Raw genomic sequence first — 19731 nt, forward strand, 5'->3', positions numbered from 1 at the left:
AAGATGTAAGTAACTAAAGTTTCAGTTTGACTTTGAATATTTTCGTAAAATAACGCATGTTACTTACAATCAGTCTGTTGGGTTTTAGCATTATCTTACATGGGCTGTTTTAAATTAATGTTTTATTAATATATATATTAAATCAGACTTTCCCGTTACAATGTAATCATTTAACAAGCTTCAGTATTGACATTAGTTTTAGATTATAATTTCATAGATTCATTGAAACATCGTTGATAAATCAAAATGAAGTCAATAAAGTACAGTCGCTATCTCACTCCGAGAGGTTGTTGTTCTACTAATATTTATTCTTTGATTCCTACCGTTACACCGTACTGCAGTATAAAATCAACAACAATGGTATGAATTAAAATAAGATTAATTTGAAAATAGGATAAGACAAGACTATCCTTAATGCACTCTTCATTCAAATCAAATTTATCTAACATCGTGTAAACTTCGGTTACATTAAAATAACAAGAAAAACACGAATTCATAAATCAACGCTCAACAATTACATTATTTTAAAACGAAATACATTCGAAATAGCTTATCAATTACCTTTAAACTCACTTCACCTTTAATTAGTTCGTCATATAAAAGTTACCTGCCGTTTGTCAGCATTATAAGCTATAAAGAATTCAAATTCGATCTTAAAATTATAGTTATAATTGACTAAAACTGGTAATAAAACTACTCAAATCATTTGCATTAAAATGCACGTCTCGAAATTCAATTAGCGTGTATAATAAGGTTTGGTTTGTTGCTCGGATGCCGTAATCTGAAGGTCAAATAACTATGTGTCCGTCATTACGATGCTATATCAAAATGTGGGACTATTCAGTACATTGTTTATATATTTGAATAATTAAAGTATGTAATGAATATTGTAATTTTAGTCCTAATTGTATAAAATATAATTGTGTTTTTAGAACTCTACAGTAGTTTGATTAATGTTATTACTAGCTGTCGACCACGACTCCGTTCGTAAAAAAAATAATAAGTAGCCTATGTGTTCTTGCAGACTATGTTCTATATGTGTGCCAAATTTCATCGAGATTCGTTCAGCTGTTCTGGAGATACCTTCAAATATCTATCCATCCATCCAAACATTTACATTTCTAATATAATATTAATATAGTAAGAAAGATTCTAAAAGAAGGCAATCAACCTGTTTGGTGTAGCTATGCTGGTAGTTTTAACTGATTAATTCGACTTTTCAGTAAAAACTGAACGTATGTAGCGAGCTTTATATTCCAAATACTGTCCGCATTTGTGACATTTTTCGCTCTTTCCTTTTTGTATTGCAAATGTAAGAAATTAAATAATTAAAAATATTCTAAAATCTCGTTCAGTCTACAACGGTGTAAGAGGCGGCCGTTTCATACAACTTCACGTTTATTCTGTTGCAAGCAGCGGCTCTGTAAATCACTGAATTGCAAACTTCACCGTTATACCGCGTCGCACTTGTCTGTGAGAATTCCGCTATTGCAGCCCCATTGTTGTATTATGAGATAGCAGACCGAGATTCATACTTTACAGGCATTATGTATTGTTTTTAATATAAAATGGACCACACTCCTTATGCTGAATATCTAACATTTATAACTATACAAAGATTGAAAAGACTTTACTGGTATTTTATACAACTAGTACAGCTGTCATCCGCGACTCCGTCCTATGTATTCTTTCAGACTATATTCTATACGTATGCCAAATTTAATCGAGATCCGTTCAGCCGTTCTAGAGATATCTTTAAACACACTATCCACATCACATCCATCTAAACATTCCCATTTATAATATTAGTAAGTTAAATAAAAAGCAGCTCTTCAAGGCATAAATTCGAGAAAAAAAGAAGAAATAGTATCCTATGTCCGTCTCCTGGCTCTAAGCTACCTCTTCACCAATTTTCAGATATATCGGTAAAGCCGTTCTTGAGTAACTAACACGACTTTCTTTTATATGTGTAGATTTAGTGAAAATTTATATTTAAATCATTAGTGACAGACTCAAAAACTGAGACTATGGCTTGGCTTCAGTAAGATTCTTAATGTCACTTTTAATAAAACAAACATAGTTAAAAACACTTTCTTCCAGTATAAGTGACTACACAAATTAATTGCCGAACCGAAATAAATGTTCGCTTTACTAAATTGTGTCTACAAATTTATTCGCCATCGATAACGCAGTATCGGTTTCAAATCGCACCAATAACTCACTAAATGTTATCAGCACGTATGAAAATATCGATTCTCCCCGGAAACCCTATGCCAAGGTGTCGTGCACACCATAAATCATTCTAAAGACAGTCAACAAGACCGCTATTATAAAGTATACATTGATTGCAAATGATTCTGAGCTACAGTTCGTATTACTGCATGTTATAAATAAATTGTAAAAAAACGTTATTGCAAATTAAATCTCTACAATAGGAAAATACCTATTTGAAATTTAAACTCAACAACTGCATGGTGCAAGCGTAAAGCGATTCGCTTTTAAAACAAATGACGACTGAAGTTTCGCGTCCATTGTCCCACCAGATGCACCGCACGCACGGCCCGCAACGGATTTTAATTTGCTTTTATGATTTTACATAGCGCTGCCCATCGTATGGCATTTATCAATAAGTAATCAGTTGCGGGCCAATGGGCGCGCACCTTAAAGACATCACAGCGTTAATCAGACGTCTGGGTAACAATTTTCCATTAATATGTAATAGGGCACTACGGTATTGACAATTTCCTACCGCCTGGAAATTACTATTGCTTTTGTTTCATAATTTTCCAAAGCTCTTGTACACTATCTTCTTACAAATTACACTTTAGGTCCATCCTATCCCGTATTTAATTAGAAAGAGCGGTATAACATTTAAGGCCAATGTTCATGCGCACGCCCTCATCCGATTTATGAGCTATTCGCCTCGAGATAAACATCAATTAATTAAAAAAATATATCATTTTATGACCATTAAGACGTATGTGTTCACTTGAACTTATGTCATAAATCGGAAAACTTGCACGACCACTTCCCCTCACATTAAATATTTTACTTTTATCACTTTTAACGTTTAATTTAATTAGTAGAATTATATTTATAGGACGTCCCATGAACTGTTTTTTTTATTTATATCATAAATTCTAACAATAATTTGTAAAATTACAAACGATTGGATAAATACTAAAATGAAATAGATTGCAATCAGACATATACGAAAAAATACACATATATTTAGGTTTGTCTTGACATTTCTTCTTTAAGTTGTACCACCTTATTACAGTTCTTTCCTAATCAAAAGGAATTTAAATAGCGTCAGAACTACCTTTCGATTTCCCAGAGCAATGTATTAAGAGCCCTAATACTATGTAATTTAATTTACTCCGGCTGCTATTCGTCTTACCGTCCGTTACTGGACAGTTATGATTCACTATAGATGAAATACGAAAAACAGTTACACAACACGTTAACTTCGGTACAGTAGGTGTGTTTCTAATCAAAGTTCGATTTAATTATATTATTGAGTCTCAGCAGCACTCCGTTAGACCACACGCAGTCGATGTAATTTATGACCCGCGAGCCAATCTATTGAAAACTAGTAGGTGCTATTTAATCGACACACGACGATTGATTCTTTTACGCCGTTCAATCGAGATCTGGTTCACGCTTTCTTTTGCCCGTCGCTGAAAATTTGAAATTCGAATCCCCGAGAAATCCAAGGATACGGCCGGGGCTCGGGCGCGCGGCAACCGGCCGAATAAATCCAATGCAGGTCAACAAACCTCTCTCGCAACGACAGTTTTTGTCGGTGCCCTTCTAGACTTCTTTTTTGAAACCCCTGCACCTCAATTATTTTAAAACTTTTTACGCCGCGTTATTTGGAAGTTGGGACTGAAATTGTTTACACGATTTATGTATTAAATGTTCTGAATCGCTGACGATGGTACGTCTTCGGTTTATGTAATTATATCTTTAACAAACTCGAAAGCCACGATGTTTTAAAAGAATCTCACGTCAAGAATGTGAAGCAGTATGTACTTCAAAGCAATTAGACATAATTAAACCAATGCGGACTATTATTGGTTGTTATTGTTTTATTATCGTTCACTATCGATAGAATTCCAAATTAACCTTTGGTCTTATTTATCTCCATATAATTAACCTTCGCGGCCGCTGCGGCAGAATGAGACTCGGCCCTAGATACAGTTCTTAAAAGATATCGTTGCGATGCTAGATGCTAGATAAATGCACTTTCCCAGGTTCATTCCGTATGGCATTTAAAGGCCGGAGATAATCGAACTTTAAGATAATTAATTCATTTAACTGAAATCGGAGATCGTAACAATTCACATAGAAGATCTTTACAAGTCTTAATTGAGGGTCGGTGTTGGCGCGTGAGCCAGATAATCGGCGGCGGCATTAATGATTGCAATTTAGAGGAACGAGTGCGAATAAATTTTCGTAATGACGTGGGACAGGTAAGCCACGGCGGACCGCACTGCCACTGTCTTTAATGAGCTCCAGTCAAAAAAATACATTGCGATGATTCTATTGCACTCGCAGGATAATTATCCAAAAGCTTCCGTAACTAACAATTAAGAAACAAAAACAACTATACTCCATCTTGAAAGATTTACAAATGAATTCGTTAGGATAGCTAACAATTAAAAACTAGCATGTAATGTGAGTCAGATTGCAAATAGTGTTATTCGAACATTTGGAGTATGTGATGGTTCGACTACATGTGGTATTGATAAAATGATAAACTGTTAAAACAATGAAGAAAAAGTTTTCGGAAAGAAAAAGTTCCATACACAAACATATAAAAGTACGTTTACTGTATTATTAACTAAACTTTGAAACATCAATATCTGCGATCGCAAAATTCCTGATTTTATTAATCGAAAATCATCCATAGCAACACACATAAGAACACCGAAAAATCTCAAAGCGAAAACAAACACCGATCACCGCATTAAAGGCGGGCCCCGTAAAATCTCCGAAAATAAGACGAAGTCGCGTCACCGGCTGTATAAAGAGGAAAGACAAAGGGACATCGGGGTGACGGGACGGGTCCGGGGAGGGAGCGAGCTCGCTAGGGACCTGTTACAGGGACAAAGACTGCCGAGAACGTCGGTGAATAAGTCAGTATATCAATCTCCTACCGTCAACCGATCTGCCCAAAACGGCCGGCGAAAAAACTCGGCCGCAAAAAATGGACGACCCGAAAAAAAAATGGCCGACGACATTGAATCGCTTATACCGCCCGAAAAGTGCCAATTAAAATTTTGATAGAAATAATGCAGTTATAGAATGAAAGTTGCATTTTACTGGTACACATTTTATGGATAAAACCGGTGTATGAAAATCACAGAAACCTATCACAGTATCTAGTATACTTGTTCAGTCTCGTACTTACCGTGTTTTGACTTAAATTGTTATTCATTGTATTTTAAAATATAATTTCCGTTCGTATTTAAACAAAGAAAACTACTCTAATGTATACACATATACCTAACTATATTTTATTCCTATTTAATATTACAGACTTATTAAACCCTGTGACAATGTAATTTATAATTTATTTTTTCAGGTAAACACCTGGTCCGGTACAGTATAGTGTCAGGAGACCCCGACCATCATTTTAGTATTGAACCCCATACGGGTGCCATAAGGACGGCGTCACAACTGGATAGGGAGGTCACCTCGTCATATCTGTTGAATGTTCGAGCGGCTAATGGGAATCCAGCCAGCTACGATCAAACTCAGGTTAGTGTTACCTCACGCTGTATGCTTATTCATAGGTCGTGTAATTATTAAGCTAACTACTTCGAAACACTGCTATAAAATAGATTATTAAATATAAAAACTTTTATTTGAATCCGGGTTTCATTTCTTTTTACAGGTTCAAATAACATTAGAAGACGTAAACGACAATGCCCCTGAATTTGGAACATCTTCAGTGAGGGTATCAGTTGCTGAGTCTGCGTCTGTAGGGTCAGTTGTCTACGCAGCCAGAGCCACGGATGAAGACGAAGGAAAGAATGGACAGATCACTTACACTCTGCTATCTGCCACCGGACCACCAAACACATTTGCCGTGAATTCACAACACGGATTGGTTACTTTATTAAGGTAATTAATGCAGATTTTCTGTCATTTGACTATTAACTTATGAATTTTAAAACCAGCTAATAATAATATTTACATTTATTTTCATCAGGCCTTTGGACTACGAAGATCTACTGAGACATACATTGATCATTGCTGCTAAAGACGGAGGAACAGCGCCGCTAAGTGCCAATTTAACATTAGTAGTAGACGTACAAGATGTTAATGATAACGCACCAGTTTTTGAACATGATACTTACAGTGCTAATGTTCTAGAGTCTGAAGCAGTAAAATCAAAAGTAAGTAAAGAATAACTATTTCAAAATTGTCAAAAGTCAAATTCTAATTTAGTCGAATTACTAAACTTGTACATTTTTTCAGATATTAGAAATCCAAGCTATTGACAAAGATACTGGTAATAACGCTCGAATAACATATAAAATACTATCAGAAAATAACACAAATGAAGAGTATTTTAACGTCCAACCAACTACTGGTTGGGTTTACCTCGCCAAACCTCTAGATAGAGAGACAGCAGCAAAACACAAGATGACTATAATTGCGACGGACAACGGTATCCCGTCACTTTCAACCAGCGCAAGTCTAGTTGTGAATGTAATTGATGCAAACGATAATGATCCAGTTTTTACTCAAGCGTCTTATGAGTTCCAAGTCGAAGAGAATCGTAAGGCAGGAGCGTTTGTAGGCAAAATATCTGCGACTGATGCCGATTTGGGTGACAATGCTGTAGTGAGATATAATCTCTTTCCATCAAATACCAGTTTTATCGTAAATCCAGTTTCTGGTGAGTATTTATTTTGATACCTAGAGTCTTATGCAAATGTTTAACAGCTTAGTTAAGTAATTGTTTACAAAACGTTGTTTATAGTTAAGATTTCGTTTCATTTTATATTAGAAATGGACAAAATATGTTGCGTATTCTGTATATTTTAGGTTGTTTAGTAAACAAGAATAAGAATAAATAAAATAGCTAATGCTGTTGCATTTGCTGTGTTAAGACAATGCGTTACCGTAATACCAATAAGTCGAGGGTCCTTACTAGTGTTTGATTAGCCAAAGAACTATTTCGCTGTACAGTACCCAACCTCTCGGCGCATTGTTTGCGTTGCCGGCACTTTTGAAAGCTAAAACCCAAAGTGTGTTGTGGCTTAAGACTCGTCAACTGAGCAAACGGATTGTGTAAATACATCCACATTAATTCTTGAACAATTTAAAGGAAAAGGGATCAGTGTGAAGAGGGTGTTTGCTCTTCAATACCCATGAATATCGTATGCTATTATAGATAGATTTCTTTATTCGATGATACATACATTAGAATTATAATATAATTTAATTAGAAGTCATGTTCTTTGAAGCTATTGGTGGCTTTTTATGACCAAATTTGTTTGTGAATATGCTAATCTTGAATGCATCGTGAGTTTTTCCCATCTACATATGGATGTTCACAAAAGATGCGAGAATACAGGCGGGTATCGACTCCCTTAACTGACTGATGAATAGTAGAATCTTTTCATCTCAATTTGGAATAACGAATATCAACACCCCACGCGCTAGTTAGTGCGTCTTTAACTTTAACTTCGGTAATGGCCGATATTCCTAAATCATTCTCAATGACAACTGTATACGATAGAATCGAGTTTGAAATCAGAACAAGCAGTCAGATTTCCAAACCTGGAAATACGAGTACAACCATTAGGATATTGCTTTTATATCATACATACATTTTACACCTACAATTTACAAATTATGAATGTCTTTTTTAATGTATTTAAAATAAGAATGTAAGAAAAAAAACAAATCTCAACGTAAAACCGCAACAGGAGGCAATGAATTTATGCGCGTCAATTTCGAGTTATAAACGTCGTCGCACGCGCATGCGCCGTGACCCGCCATTAACTATTATTAAAATATTGCTATGTTGGAACCTCGCTATTCTCTTCCATGTTTTATTACGGCTTCGGCCAAGCCAAGATACTGTCGTCGGGTATTTAAAGCTCATACATTACAAGTGTACATGGAAGACGTCCCCCGGATCTACGACTTGTTACCTTCGTATCTTCACAGATACCTTTTATTTGAGTTGTAATCCGATGGCTTATTAATAAAATATATTAAGAACCCAATCGAGATAATATGACACTAAAGTATAATTAAAATAAAAATCATCGATCAAATTAAATGAATCGTGAATAAAAATAAAAGACAGTCTGAATAACGTCACTTCAACTTTGTTCGGTTACTCTTGTTTCGGTATAAATCTTCTCCTTGTGCAAGATATTTTCTTACTTCGCCGTCAGTGAGACGATATATGTTATGTTGCTGCGCTGAGAAATATCGACGAATATTTTTTTAGTGGCCGCTTCAAATCGCTCATTACGAGGCCCTCTGCCACATCTTATTATCTCTCGACAGCTTTATCTCGATCTGCGGAAATATCAGCTATAAAGACATTGGTTAAGGACTGCTTTTCGGTGTGGCGATTTTGTTAAATCACGCTGTCGTCCTTTCCAGTTCTGTTTCATCACGAGTTTTAGGTTCCCGATACGGAGCCGTCCGCTGGATAATCATAGACATTCTGCCGCGAGCGTTTCGTTTTATGAATACTTAATTTCAGTCTCGTATAATACATTTTCTGTATTCGTTTCGTTTCCATAAACATAATAATTATAGCACATCCTAACGTCAAAATATTATGTTGATAAAATATGTAAACCTAGCTGTCACTCGCGACTCCGTCCGCGCGGAATTAAAAAAAAACCTTTAATAAGTAGCCTATGTGTTCTTCCAGACTACGTTCTACAGGTTTGCCAAATTTCTTCAAAATCCGTTGAGACGTGCCGGATATCCTTCAAAAACATCCATCCATCCATCTAAATATTCGCATTTATAATATTAGTACGATTTGTTTACTTAATACGATAACTATAAGCCTATTCGTAAAATTTCATCGATTTATACTTGATTTTTTTTTCAGGTATAATAACTACACGAGAGGTGTTGGACAGAGAATTTAGATCATCTTACTCAGTTTTTGCAGAAGCAAGAGATTTAGGAAGTTTGCCGAGATCAAATAGAGTTCCTATAGTCATAAGGGTTACAGACGTCAATGATAATTCGCCAGAAATTATTGATCCTAGAGAAGATGTTGTTAGTGTGAGAGAAGAACAACAACCTGGAGCAGAAGTGGCTAGAGTCAAAGCTATTGATAAAGATAACGGTATAAATGCGACGGTAACGTACTCTATCTTGAACGAAAGAGACATGGATGGTTATGGCGTATTTGTTATCGACTCTAACACTGGAGTTATTAAAACAAGTACAGGTAAGGCAATAATCATTCTTATAATAATTGCCTTACACCATTTAGTGATTCTATAGTTTTACAATTACTAACGTGATATTATTTTATATTTGCAGTTCTCGATCATGAAGAAAGATCAATATATCGTCTAACTGTAGCAGCGACAGACAGCGGTCTACCTCCTAGACAAACTGTGAGGCAATTAAAAGTTGAAGTATTAGATTTGAATGACAATAGACCCACTTTTACAAGTTCAAGTTTATCATTCAAGGTAAGCCAGTATTTTTGATAGGATATATTGATTATTTGAATTGTTAATGTAATGTAATTTCCTTACCAATAATTTTCCTTTTGCAGGTCAAAGAAAATGCTAAGATCGGACATGTTGTTGGCACTGTTGCTTGTTGTGACAGCTATTTACAAGATAATACAATAAATAATGAAGAAGAACGACAAATATCCTACCTTTTAATGCCCTTGACTTCTGATCATTTGCCTGGAACTTTCGAAATTGATCGTCGAACTGGTTCTTTGGTCGTTGCAAGGGAATTAGATAGAGAAATCCAAGAAGAATATAGACTGGAAGTAAGAGCTTTAGACACCTCCGCTACCAATAATCCTCAAAGCAGTGCTGTGACTGTTAAAATTGAAATAATTGATGTCAACGACAATGCACCGCAATGGTCTCAAGACCCTATTAACATAGAAGTATCTGAGATCACTTCAGTTGGGATGATTGTGTATAACTTTACAGCAAGAGATGCAGACACTGGACCTAATGGAGAACTAAATTTTCGTATCGTTTCAATATTACCACTATCAAAAAACATATTTAGTCTAGACCCTTTGACTGGTACTTTAACACTAACATCGCCACTTGACTTTGAAGATATAAAAGATTTTTGGTTGATCGTTGAAGTAACCGATCTAGCAACTAACATATCTGAAAGAATGGCAACATTAGCAACTGTACACATTTCTGTCACAGATGCAAACGATAATATTCCATCATTTGTTTCTAATAATAAAGTGTCAGTAACTATGAATACAATATCGGGAGTCTTATATCAAGCTTTAGCTGTGGACGCAGACTCCGGTGATAATGGTAGAATATCTTACTACATTTCTAGTGGAAATGATCATGCCTTCTTTTCATTGGATTATGATTCAGGAAAGTTGACTTTATCGAAGAAATTTTCCTCCGACACTACCAAAGTACGTTCAGGACAATATAAGCTAAATATAACCGCATCTGATCACGGAGTACCATTTCCAAGACAAACTCATATGACATTAATTTTAAATCTACAAGCATCGACAAATATACCGCCTAGATTTACAGAAAATATGTATAGAGCAAATATTAGCGAAGACATACGTCCTGGTAGTTTTGTTACCAGATTAAGTGCTAAGTCGTCTAGAGGAAATATGGGTAAGTTTTTATTTTAAAAATTATATTACGATAATCCTTCTTTTTAGTAGATTTTTTTTTAACTTTGTTATTCTTTACAGGAAATCTTACTTATATGATTCCACCTGGATTAGCAGATGACAAATTTACAATTGAAGAACGTCTTGGTACAGTAACTGTTAAAAGCAAAATAGATCGAGAAGAAGCAGATCAGTACATATTTCCAGTTTACGTGACTGATTCTAGTACTTTTCAATCAAGTACAAATTTCGACGTAGCAACCGTGTCAATAAGTATTTTGGATGTCAACGATAATCCGCCGTCATTCAAACCTGGTTCGTGTTATCCATTAGCCGTTCCGGAAAATAATGAACCTGAGATTATCCACACTATAGCAGCGACAGATAAAGATATCGGTGCCAATGGTGTTATAACCTACAGTATTATTTCTGGAAACAATGGAAACAAATTTTCAATAGATTCCACAACTGGAAAGCTTACAGCTAAAACATTAGACCGTGAGACGCAGTCAAAATACGATTTGACTATTGCTGCATATGATCATGGTTCGCCAGTAGCTCTACAAGGATCGTGTAATATCTCAATTCATGTTGAAGACCAAAATGACAATGATCCTGTCTTTGATACAGGCCATTATTCAGCAGCCATACCTGAAGATGCACCAATTGATACATCTATTATAAAAGTAAGAGCTACTGATGCCGATTTAGGTTTTAATAAACGAATCGTGTACTCATTAGCTAACGAAAGTCAAGGCCTTTTTCGAATAGATAACAAAACTGGAGTTATTTATACCACCGGGTAAGTTTTTCTTACATAATAATACAAATATGACATCTCGAATTCATTAATTTAGTGCATTAGGTTTATGTTCATATATCAATTTCCTTTATTTCAGATATTTTGATAGAGAAAAAACTAGCGTATATCACTTTGAAGCTGTCGCTACAGATCAAGGACGTTACGTTGCTCGATCACAGCGAGTATCTGTCGAGATTACCATCAGCGATGTTAATGACAACAAGCCAATATTCACTAAATATCCATTTAAAGAACAAATGGCTACATTGACACCACCTGGGCAAAGTTTACTGCGTGTTTCTGCTACTGATAACGATATAGGGATCAATGCTGAAATACTTTTTGAACTCTTGGACACGGCTAACCATAAATTCAGGATTAACCCGACTACTGGGGTCCTTACAGCAACTCAAAGTTTAGCAAGTGAAAACGGAAAATTTATCCACTTACGCGTAGTTGCGAAAGATAAGGGAAACCCACCACAGAGCTCAATCGGACTTATAGAAATTCGTGTAGGTGATTTTAGTGATCAATCACCGACGCTAAACTTTCAAAATATGACGTATAATGTTACCATTGAAGAAAATCTAGCATATGGCAAAGAAGTATTACAAGTAACGGCATTAAGAAGTGATGGACGACGACAAAGAGTAATTTACGAGTTTGGAAACGGAAACGATCATTATGCTTTTGACATTGACTCTAATACAGGTGTTATAAGAGTAAATGATTCAGCAAATTTAGATTACGAATCATATCCTGGTCCCAGTCGTCAACTAGTTATTGTAGCACGAACAGAAGGGACACCAAATCTGTACGCTTATTGCGACGTAATAATTAATTTGCTGGACCAAAACGATCACGCTCCTCGATTTACACAACAACAATATATCGCTAACGTTCTCGAAGGAAATACAAAGGGCGAATTTGTTGTACAACTTGCCGCTAAGGATGACGACCGTGGCGCTAACGCAAGAATCCTTTATCATATTGTTGACGGCAACCATGACAATGCATTTATAATTGAACCGGCATTTTCGGGGTCAGTTAAAACAAATATAGTGCTTGATCGTGAAATAAGAGAAATGTATAAGTTAACAGTAATTGCTACAGACGAAGGAGATCCCCAAATGACAGGAACAGCTACGCTAAGAATTAACGTCGTCGACGTTAACGACAATCAGCCCACGTTCCCGCCGCCGAACGTTATTTCAATATCAGAAGGTACGTTCGTATTCACGTTTTTGCTACCATTTTCGTATTCCCTTTTAAATTGGTGTAGGGCGGCCGATAGCTTTGCGAAATAAATTGGTAGAACAAAAAGCACTTTACAAAGAGGGAGGCATTTTACATAATTTGTATTCCCGACTATACGACTGGCTTACATTGCGACTTTGTGATTCCAGCGACGAGATTAAATAAAAGGGTCTCCTTTAGGATCAATATTTATTGGACGGTATTACATTTTTTTCGAGTGCATGTTTTAGCGGTGCCTCCCCAACGAACGGTCTGCGCTCGATCTCTTTTTGTTTCTTTGTTTTTATATCATTGTACTGCGACGGTGGTTTTATTTTAAAGCATTTTTTGCGAATACTTAAAGTGGCAGTCAAACGAGAGAGTATTTTAAACCAAATTTATTCATGCTGTTTTATTTCGTTGTTTTTACAGGAACGGAAGTCGGATCGATATTGACATCTGTTACAGCAAATGACGTTGACACATATCCTGCCCTTAAGTACGCCATTGTTCAGGGAGACAATACGTTTTCAATAGACAGATATAGCGGGAAGATTGTACTCAATAAACCTTTGGACTTTGAAACTAAAAAGCAATATGAGGTGAACATCACAGCTTCTGATACCGAACATGTGGCGAAGACTACGTTAACTATCAAGGTTACTGATGTCAATGATAACACGCCAGTTTTCGACGAAATATCATACAATAAAGTGTTACCAGGTTAGTTGAGTACTCTAATTATTTTTTTTTAGCTTAAAAATTATCTTTTAAAATAGAGTAAAATTAATCTATAGTAAAGATGAGACATAAAAGAATTTCGGATTTATAATATTTCGATAATTAATCAATATTTTTCTATTTTCTTCCAGAAGGTACGGGCACACATGAAATTGGCAAAGTTAGCGCTACTGACAGAGATAGCGGCGATAATGGCCAAGTTTCGTACTCATTTCTTAGTCCTAGTGATGGATACCACATAGACACGGTGACCGGAGCTATGTTCGTAAACTACAGCGCTTTAACAAGTAACCAACGGGATACGCAGTTAGCTGTGTTGGCTACAGACCAAGGCAAACCAAACAAAAGTGCAGTAGCATCTGTTAGAATAAGCACAGGCGCTTCTTCGGAAATCAAACCATTTATTGGACAAGACACTTACAGGTACTTTTTTTTACATATTTCATTGTTTGAATAAAATAACACAGTATTCAACAATTTAAATTGTGATTGTAATTACCACAAATCCGATGGGATGGTTAGTTTAAAGCACATATTTTGATTGATTTATTTAAAAATCGAAACTTATAAAAATGCGTGTTGAATTAAGGAAAAAGTATTGGATGTTAATAAATAATATTATCTTTTTTCAGAATCACTGTCAACGAAGATACAGAAAAAGGATCGTCTCTTCTCCAAATCGGTAGCATCAATGATGTACTAAAAAAATACAATCTCGATTTTCATATAATATCTGGAAATGATGGCGACGTATTTGATGTTACAATGGAAGGTGCATTAATATTGGTAAACAGACTTGATAGAGAGGTTCAAGAATCTTATGTATTGGGATTGGCAGCAGTCGAACAAGGAAAAGTTTTGTCCTACAATCAAAATAAAACATCTATAACAATATTTGTAACCGTAGCAGATGCAAATGATAATGCACCTATATTTGCATTGAGTGATTTTGATATCACTGTCAGTGAAAATGTGAAAATTGGATACACTCTAACTCAGGTATCAGCAACAGATGCTGATCTATTCGGTACACCAAACTCAGTTATTGTCTATAACATTACTTCTGGTGATGATGAAAACTTATTCTACATACATCCAACTACTGGTATTCTGACTGTTAATAAAACCCTCGATTATGATATACATAATCCCAAATATAAACTTATAATCGTAGCTTGTGATCAAGGTACACCGTGCCTGTGCAATTCAGCGTACATAGAAATTGATGTACTCGATGAAAACGATAATGTACCAACATTCCCGGTTTCTGAATACTTTGAAACGATCGGAGAAAATGAAAGAGTTGGAACTTCTATATTTACTGCCAGAGCTACGGATTTAGATAAAGGAAAATACGGAAAGTTGAACTATTCCATAGTTCCTAGCGCACCTAATTATAACAGAAATGATGAATCATGGAAAATGTTTCAAATTGATTCATTCTCAGGATTAGTGAATTCGAATGCGATTTTCGATTACGAACAGAAAAATAAGTATGAATTTTCTATCAAAGCATCAGATCTAGGAGGAAAAAGTTCTACTGTAAAAGTACGAATTGATGTAGAGAGTCGAGATGAATTCTATCCACAATTTACACAGAAAACATACAATTTCGGAGTCCCCAAATCTGGATCTTTGCCAATGGGTTATGTTATAGGACAAGCAACTGCAACAGATAAAGACAAAGGTATCGATGGACGCATTGTATACCAATTATCAACTTCTCATTCGTACTTTAAAATTAATAGAACAACGGGAGTCATAATTCTAAAGAAGAAAGTTGACTCAGTTCAAAGTTTATTTGGATCTGACAAATCAATCAGTTTAGTTGTGACTGCAAGTTCTGGTAGACAAGGGTCATTAACAAATAAAACAGCCGTGGAAATACTACTAGATCCACTAGCGGTGGTTTCTGATAATACCAACCTATTAAATGACACATCTGTCGCGCAAAGCAGTGGACTATCGGATTGGGCATTAGGATTACTAATCGCTTTCATCTTTATCATTATTATTTTTGCGGCTGCGTTTTTGTTCCTTCACATGAAGAATAAAAGGCATAAAAAAGTTAATAAACCAGGCTTAAGTTCTGAAGGAGTAGGAGCCACAAATAGCTACGTAGATCCTAGTGGATTCGATACAATACCTATAAGAAACACGGGTCCAGTAAATTCAGCAAATCAGTTTGCCCCGCCGAAATATGACGAAATTCCACCGTACGGTCCTCACACAGCTAGTTCAAATTCTGGGGCAGCCACTACCTCAGAACTCTCAGGATCTGAACAATCTGGATCGAGTGGTCGAGGATCAGCTGAGGAAGGAGAAGACGGTGAGGATGAAGAAATCAGAATGATAAATGAAGGACCATTACAAAGAGAATCGGGTATGCATAGACAATCTAACGGAGTAGATGATGATAATCTCTCGGACGTTTCTGTACATAATACCCAAGAATACTTAGCAAGGCTTGGTATCGTTGAGACTGGCACTGGTGGGGGAGCATCAACATCATCTAGAAGATGTTCAGAAAATGTTGGAAACAAAGACACCATGTTACATCATGGCCCCATAGATTCAATGCATATGTTTGACGAAGATGGCGCTCACGAGAATGATATTACCAATCTTATTTATGCGAAATTAAACGAAGTAACTGGTAGTGAAAGAGCAAGTAGTGCAGATGAAGCAAGTGCAGCTGTGGATAGAGCTATGGCTCTGGGTTCCTTCCCAAGTGCTCCAGGAGAAAATAATGCTGTTCCCACCGCTGGACCTTCTATGACAGGAAGTCTCAGTTCTATTGTTCATTCTGAAGAAGAACTAACCGGTAGTTATAATTGGGATTATCTCCTCGACTGGGGGCCTCGTTATCAACCATTAGCTCATGTATTCTCTGAAATAGCTCATTTGAAGGACGATGCAGTTTCGCTTCAAAGTGGTAATAGTGGTGCTTCTAGTGCAAAGAGTAAGGGGACTTCGATATCGGGTGGGAAAAGTGTACCACCACCTTTGCTGACAACGGTTGCCCCAAGAAGTTGTCCAGCTCCTTCCCTATCATGTAGGCAACCGCAGCATTTGTTACCCAGGTCTCCTATAAGTCACGATGTTCCTGGGGGATTTTCAGCTGCCGCAGCAATGTCCCCATCATTCTCACCATCTTTATCACCTCTAGCTACGAGGTCTCCTTCAATGTCTCCCTTAGTTGGTCCAGGACTACCTCCTGCACCCGTTAATAGAAAACCTCCGCATTCAACGATGAGAATATGAAATTAGATAATATTTTTTTTAGAAGATTGTATATATATTCACGACTGTTTTGCCTATAAGTATTGGTATAAAGTAATATTTATTGATTGCCGATGCAATCGGTTTAGTTTATTTGTATTTTGTATGTCATTTTGTGCATGTTATTTGTAAAAGTTGCTGCCTGAATATGCTCAAAGTGATTTGTAAGCGCTTATTACCGATTTTTACGGTAAATTGTAAATACTATATTATTTCGGGTTTAATTTTTATATCATGTAAATATTAGTCTGTTTAGTGCCTTGTATTATATAAAATGAAGACTGCCATGTTAATTTTACTATAGAAACAAACTGAAAGCTTTACTTTAAGCTATAAGTGTACTTTAAATATTGCAATTTAAAAATTAAGTAAACTTTAAATGAATGTAAAATACCGTACTTGTGTAAATCTCCTATGTAAGTGAACTTCGTGCCTTTATATCTGAATAAAATGTACATTGTAGAAAATATTATACTGTGATTTTCATCTTAGCGTTGAAGATATTTTGACCATTTATATCAAATTTGGCACAATATTTTAAAATAAATTAAATATTAAAATAGGAAATACAATGCCGTAAAATTAAATTATGAAATGTGTAAATTTTATAGAAAGCTTAAATTATAAATTTTCATAATACTACTCAAGTAGGGTCGGTGCACAAGATTTTAAGAACTTTAAGGTTTTGGCTTAATTTTACAGCCAGCCGCCTGCCTTTTGCGAACCATATTTGGTAGGAAACTACTTAATATTGTTTATCTTTGGATTATTATCATCTTACATTTTTTTTGTTTTCTACAGTTACGTTAATTCCCAACAATTTGAATTAAATTTGATATAAATGGTAGTAATTGTATATACTTATTACTTTATGAACTATTACGTTCCAACGATTGGCTGCGATGTTAAAATAAACACGAATAAAAGTTTAAAATCAATGTGTAATTGTTTTATTTAATATAAGATCGAACACACAAATCATTAAAATACGATACATTATCACAGTTGGATCTAAGTCTACAGCTATTTACCGTGCGTTTTCACTGCCGAAACATGCTACAAAAAACATATTACCATCTCTAACTTTTGAAAGCAAATGAGAGAGATGAAAATATTTTTAACAAGAATGTTTCGTTAGTAGAAAATCATGGTATTACAAGCCCACAAATAAGCACGTTCATTCGCTAAATATTGACTTGAAATAATTTCTAGTATCAAAAACATTACGTATAGGCCTTGATAACCTGTATTATATTGCTTAAGAATAATTAATAGATTATTCTTATTATTAAATTTCTCCCGTTAGCTCAGTCTGGTACTTTGTTGTTCGAATTTTCAATCTTTATCTACATCTTAACCATCCACTGTAAAAAGTATTAATCCAAAAAATACAGTCCGACACTGTTGAGTTAAACACATGTTTTAACCTTTTGAACGCCGGTTGATATTAATCAACCAAAACTGCTTCCGGTATATTATTTGCCAAGATCGTATTCCTAAAGATAGACTTTCGGAACTTTTAACAGTGGTAGAGCCCGCTTTAACATGTTCGCACGAATTAACCCGGCCCGCCCGGTGAAATACCACGACCACACAGAAGACAGGCGTGAAGTGGAAGCAATTCCGTGTTTCGTCTAATGAGTGTGCTTCCCGGAGGCCTAATTTAGTCCTCTTTCCCATCCCACTCTTTTTCTTATAAGGTAAGGATGGGAAGTGGAAGTGGACCTTCCGGATGAAAGGATGCATAGAAATGTTTTCTTTCTGTGCATCCTCTCCTTCGTCGATTAAAGGTAGGCAACGCGTATGCAATTGCGTATGTCTATGGGCAACGGTCACTTCGCTACTTCAGCTATTTCAGGTGGCCGCTCGCTCGTTTGCCACCTTATGATATAAAAAAAAAACGTAATCATATTTCGATCAATATTATTAATGTCTCATACCACGGTTGACATATGCTTATGCTAAAATTTGAATTAAACTGTCTGGGTTTTTTATGGTTAGGCCCATATTTTTTTACACTTGTTAGTTATTGGATTACACTTGGTGTCAATAGACACCCATAGTCATTCTCTGACAAACTATTTGTAGATATTTCCTTCCTATCTATTCTTATCCACGAAATATTCCGTCCTTTGTTTTACAATTTAATTACTTTTGAAATGTCCAATTTATAATCTGTATCAACTTAAATTCGTATTACAATTAAACTATTTTATTACTTTATCCATATGTATGATGATCCTGCACTTGTCCAGCGTGGTTGTCTATGGCCAGGTCTCCCCTAACTTAGAGTAGGCTCCGAGACCCTCAGTGGGGACGTATAGTGAGCTGATGATTACATTATCGTATACTAAGTTAATGATAAGACATATTTATATACCAACAAACTACACTATTGATTATGAATTCCATTATTATCTTCCATTAATATTAACCATCGTAGTGCAAAGCCTATTTACTAAACAAATTACACAAAAAGTTTTTTTTTTTCAAAAATTTAAAATTTTGATATTTACAAAATAACTTGAATATTTTCAAGAATAAAAACTTATGAAAACTATAAGGCCCCTAAGCAATACATATAACGTTATATTTAAACTTAGCATACAGGTTAATCTTTGATTTTATTCAGAATTATTAAACGTAAAGAAAACAATTGTAAAATTAAAAAAAAAACAAATAGATAATACAAAGGTTATATAATTAGATATCGTTTTACCAAAGAAGCCAAATACCAAAATTAAATTAAAGAAAGAAAAACCAAAACTCAAAATTGCAACTAACAAAGCACAAAGTCCAAATGCGTTGT

At 35.5% G+C, this 19731-nt stretch overlaps 1 protein-coding gene across 1 annotated transcript in view; it reads left to right on the forward strand.

Moving 5' to 3' along the window:
• Positions 1–17860, forward strand: part of ds (dachsous cadherin-related 1) — a 233698-nt gene extending 215838 nt beyond the window's left edge. The window contains exons 5-16 of the mRNA XM_013323136.1: positions 5591–5766; positions 5903–6132; positions 6221–6407; positions 6490–6913; positions 9104–9451; positions 9547–9701; positions 9788–10862; positions 10943–11663; positions 11761–12887; positions 13332–13622; positions 13772–14063; positions 14273–17860. Coding sequence (XP_013178590.1) covers positions 5591–5766; positions 5903–6132; positions 6221–6407; positions 6490–6913; positions 9104–9451; positions 9547–9701; positions 9788–10862; positions 10943–11663; positions 11761–12887; positions 13332–13622; positions 13772–14063; positions 14273–16904 — 7658 coding nt within the window. The 3' untranslated portion in view covers positions 16905–17860. The remainder of the gene's footprint in view (positions 1–5590; positions 5767–5902; positions 6133–6220; positions 6408–6489; positions 6914–9103; positions 9452–9546; positions 9702–9787; positions 10863–10942; positions 11664–11760; positions 12888–13331; positions 13623–13771; positions 14064–14272) is intronic.
• The last annotated feature ends 1871 nt before the right edge of the window (positions 17861–19731 follow it).

This window comes from Papilio xuthus, unplaced genomic scaffold, assembly GCF_000836235.2.
Source record: "Papilio xuthus unplaced genomic scaffold, Pxut_1.1 DF828952.1, whole genome shotgun sequence".
In the NCBI taxonomy this organism is placed as follows: Eukaryota; Metazoa; Arthropoda; class Insecta; order Lepidoptera; family Papilionidae; genus Papilio; species Papilio xuthus.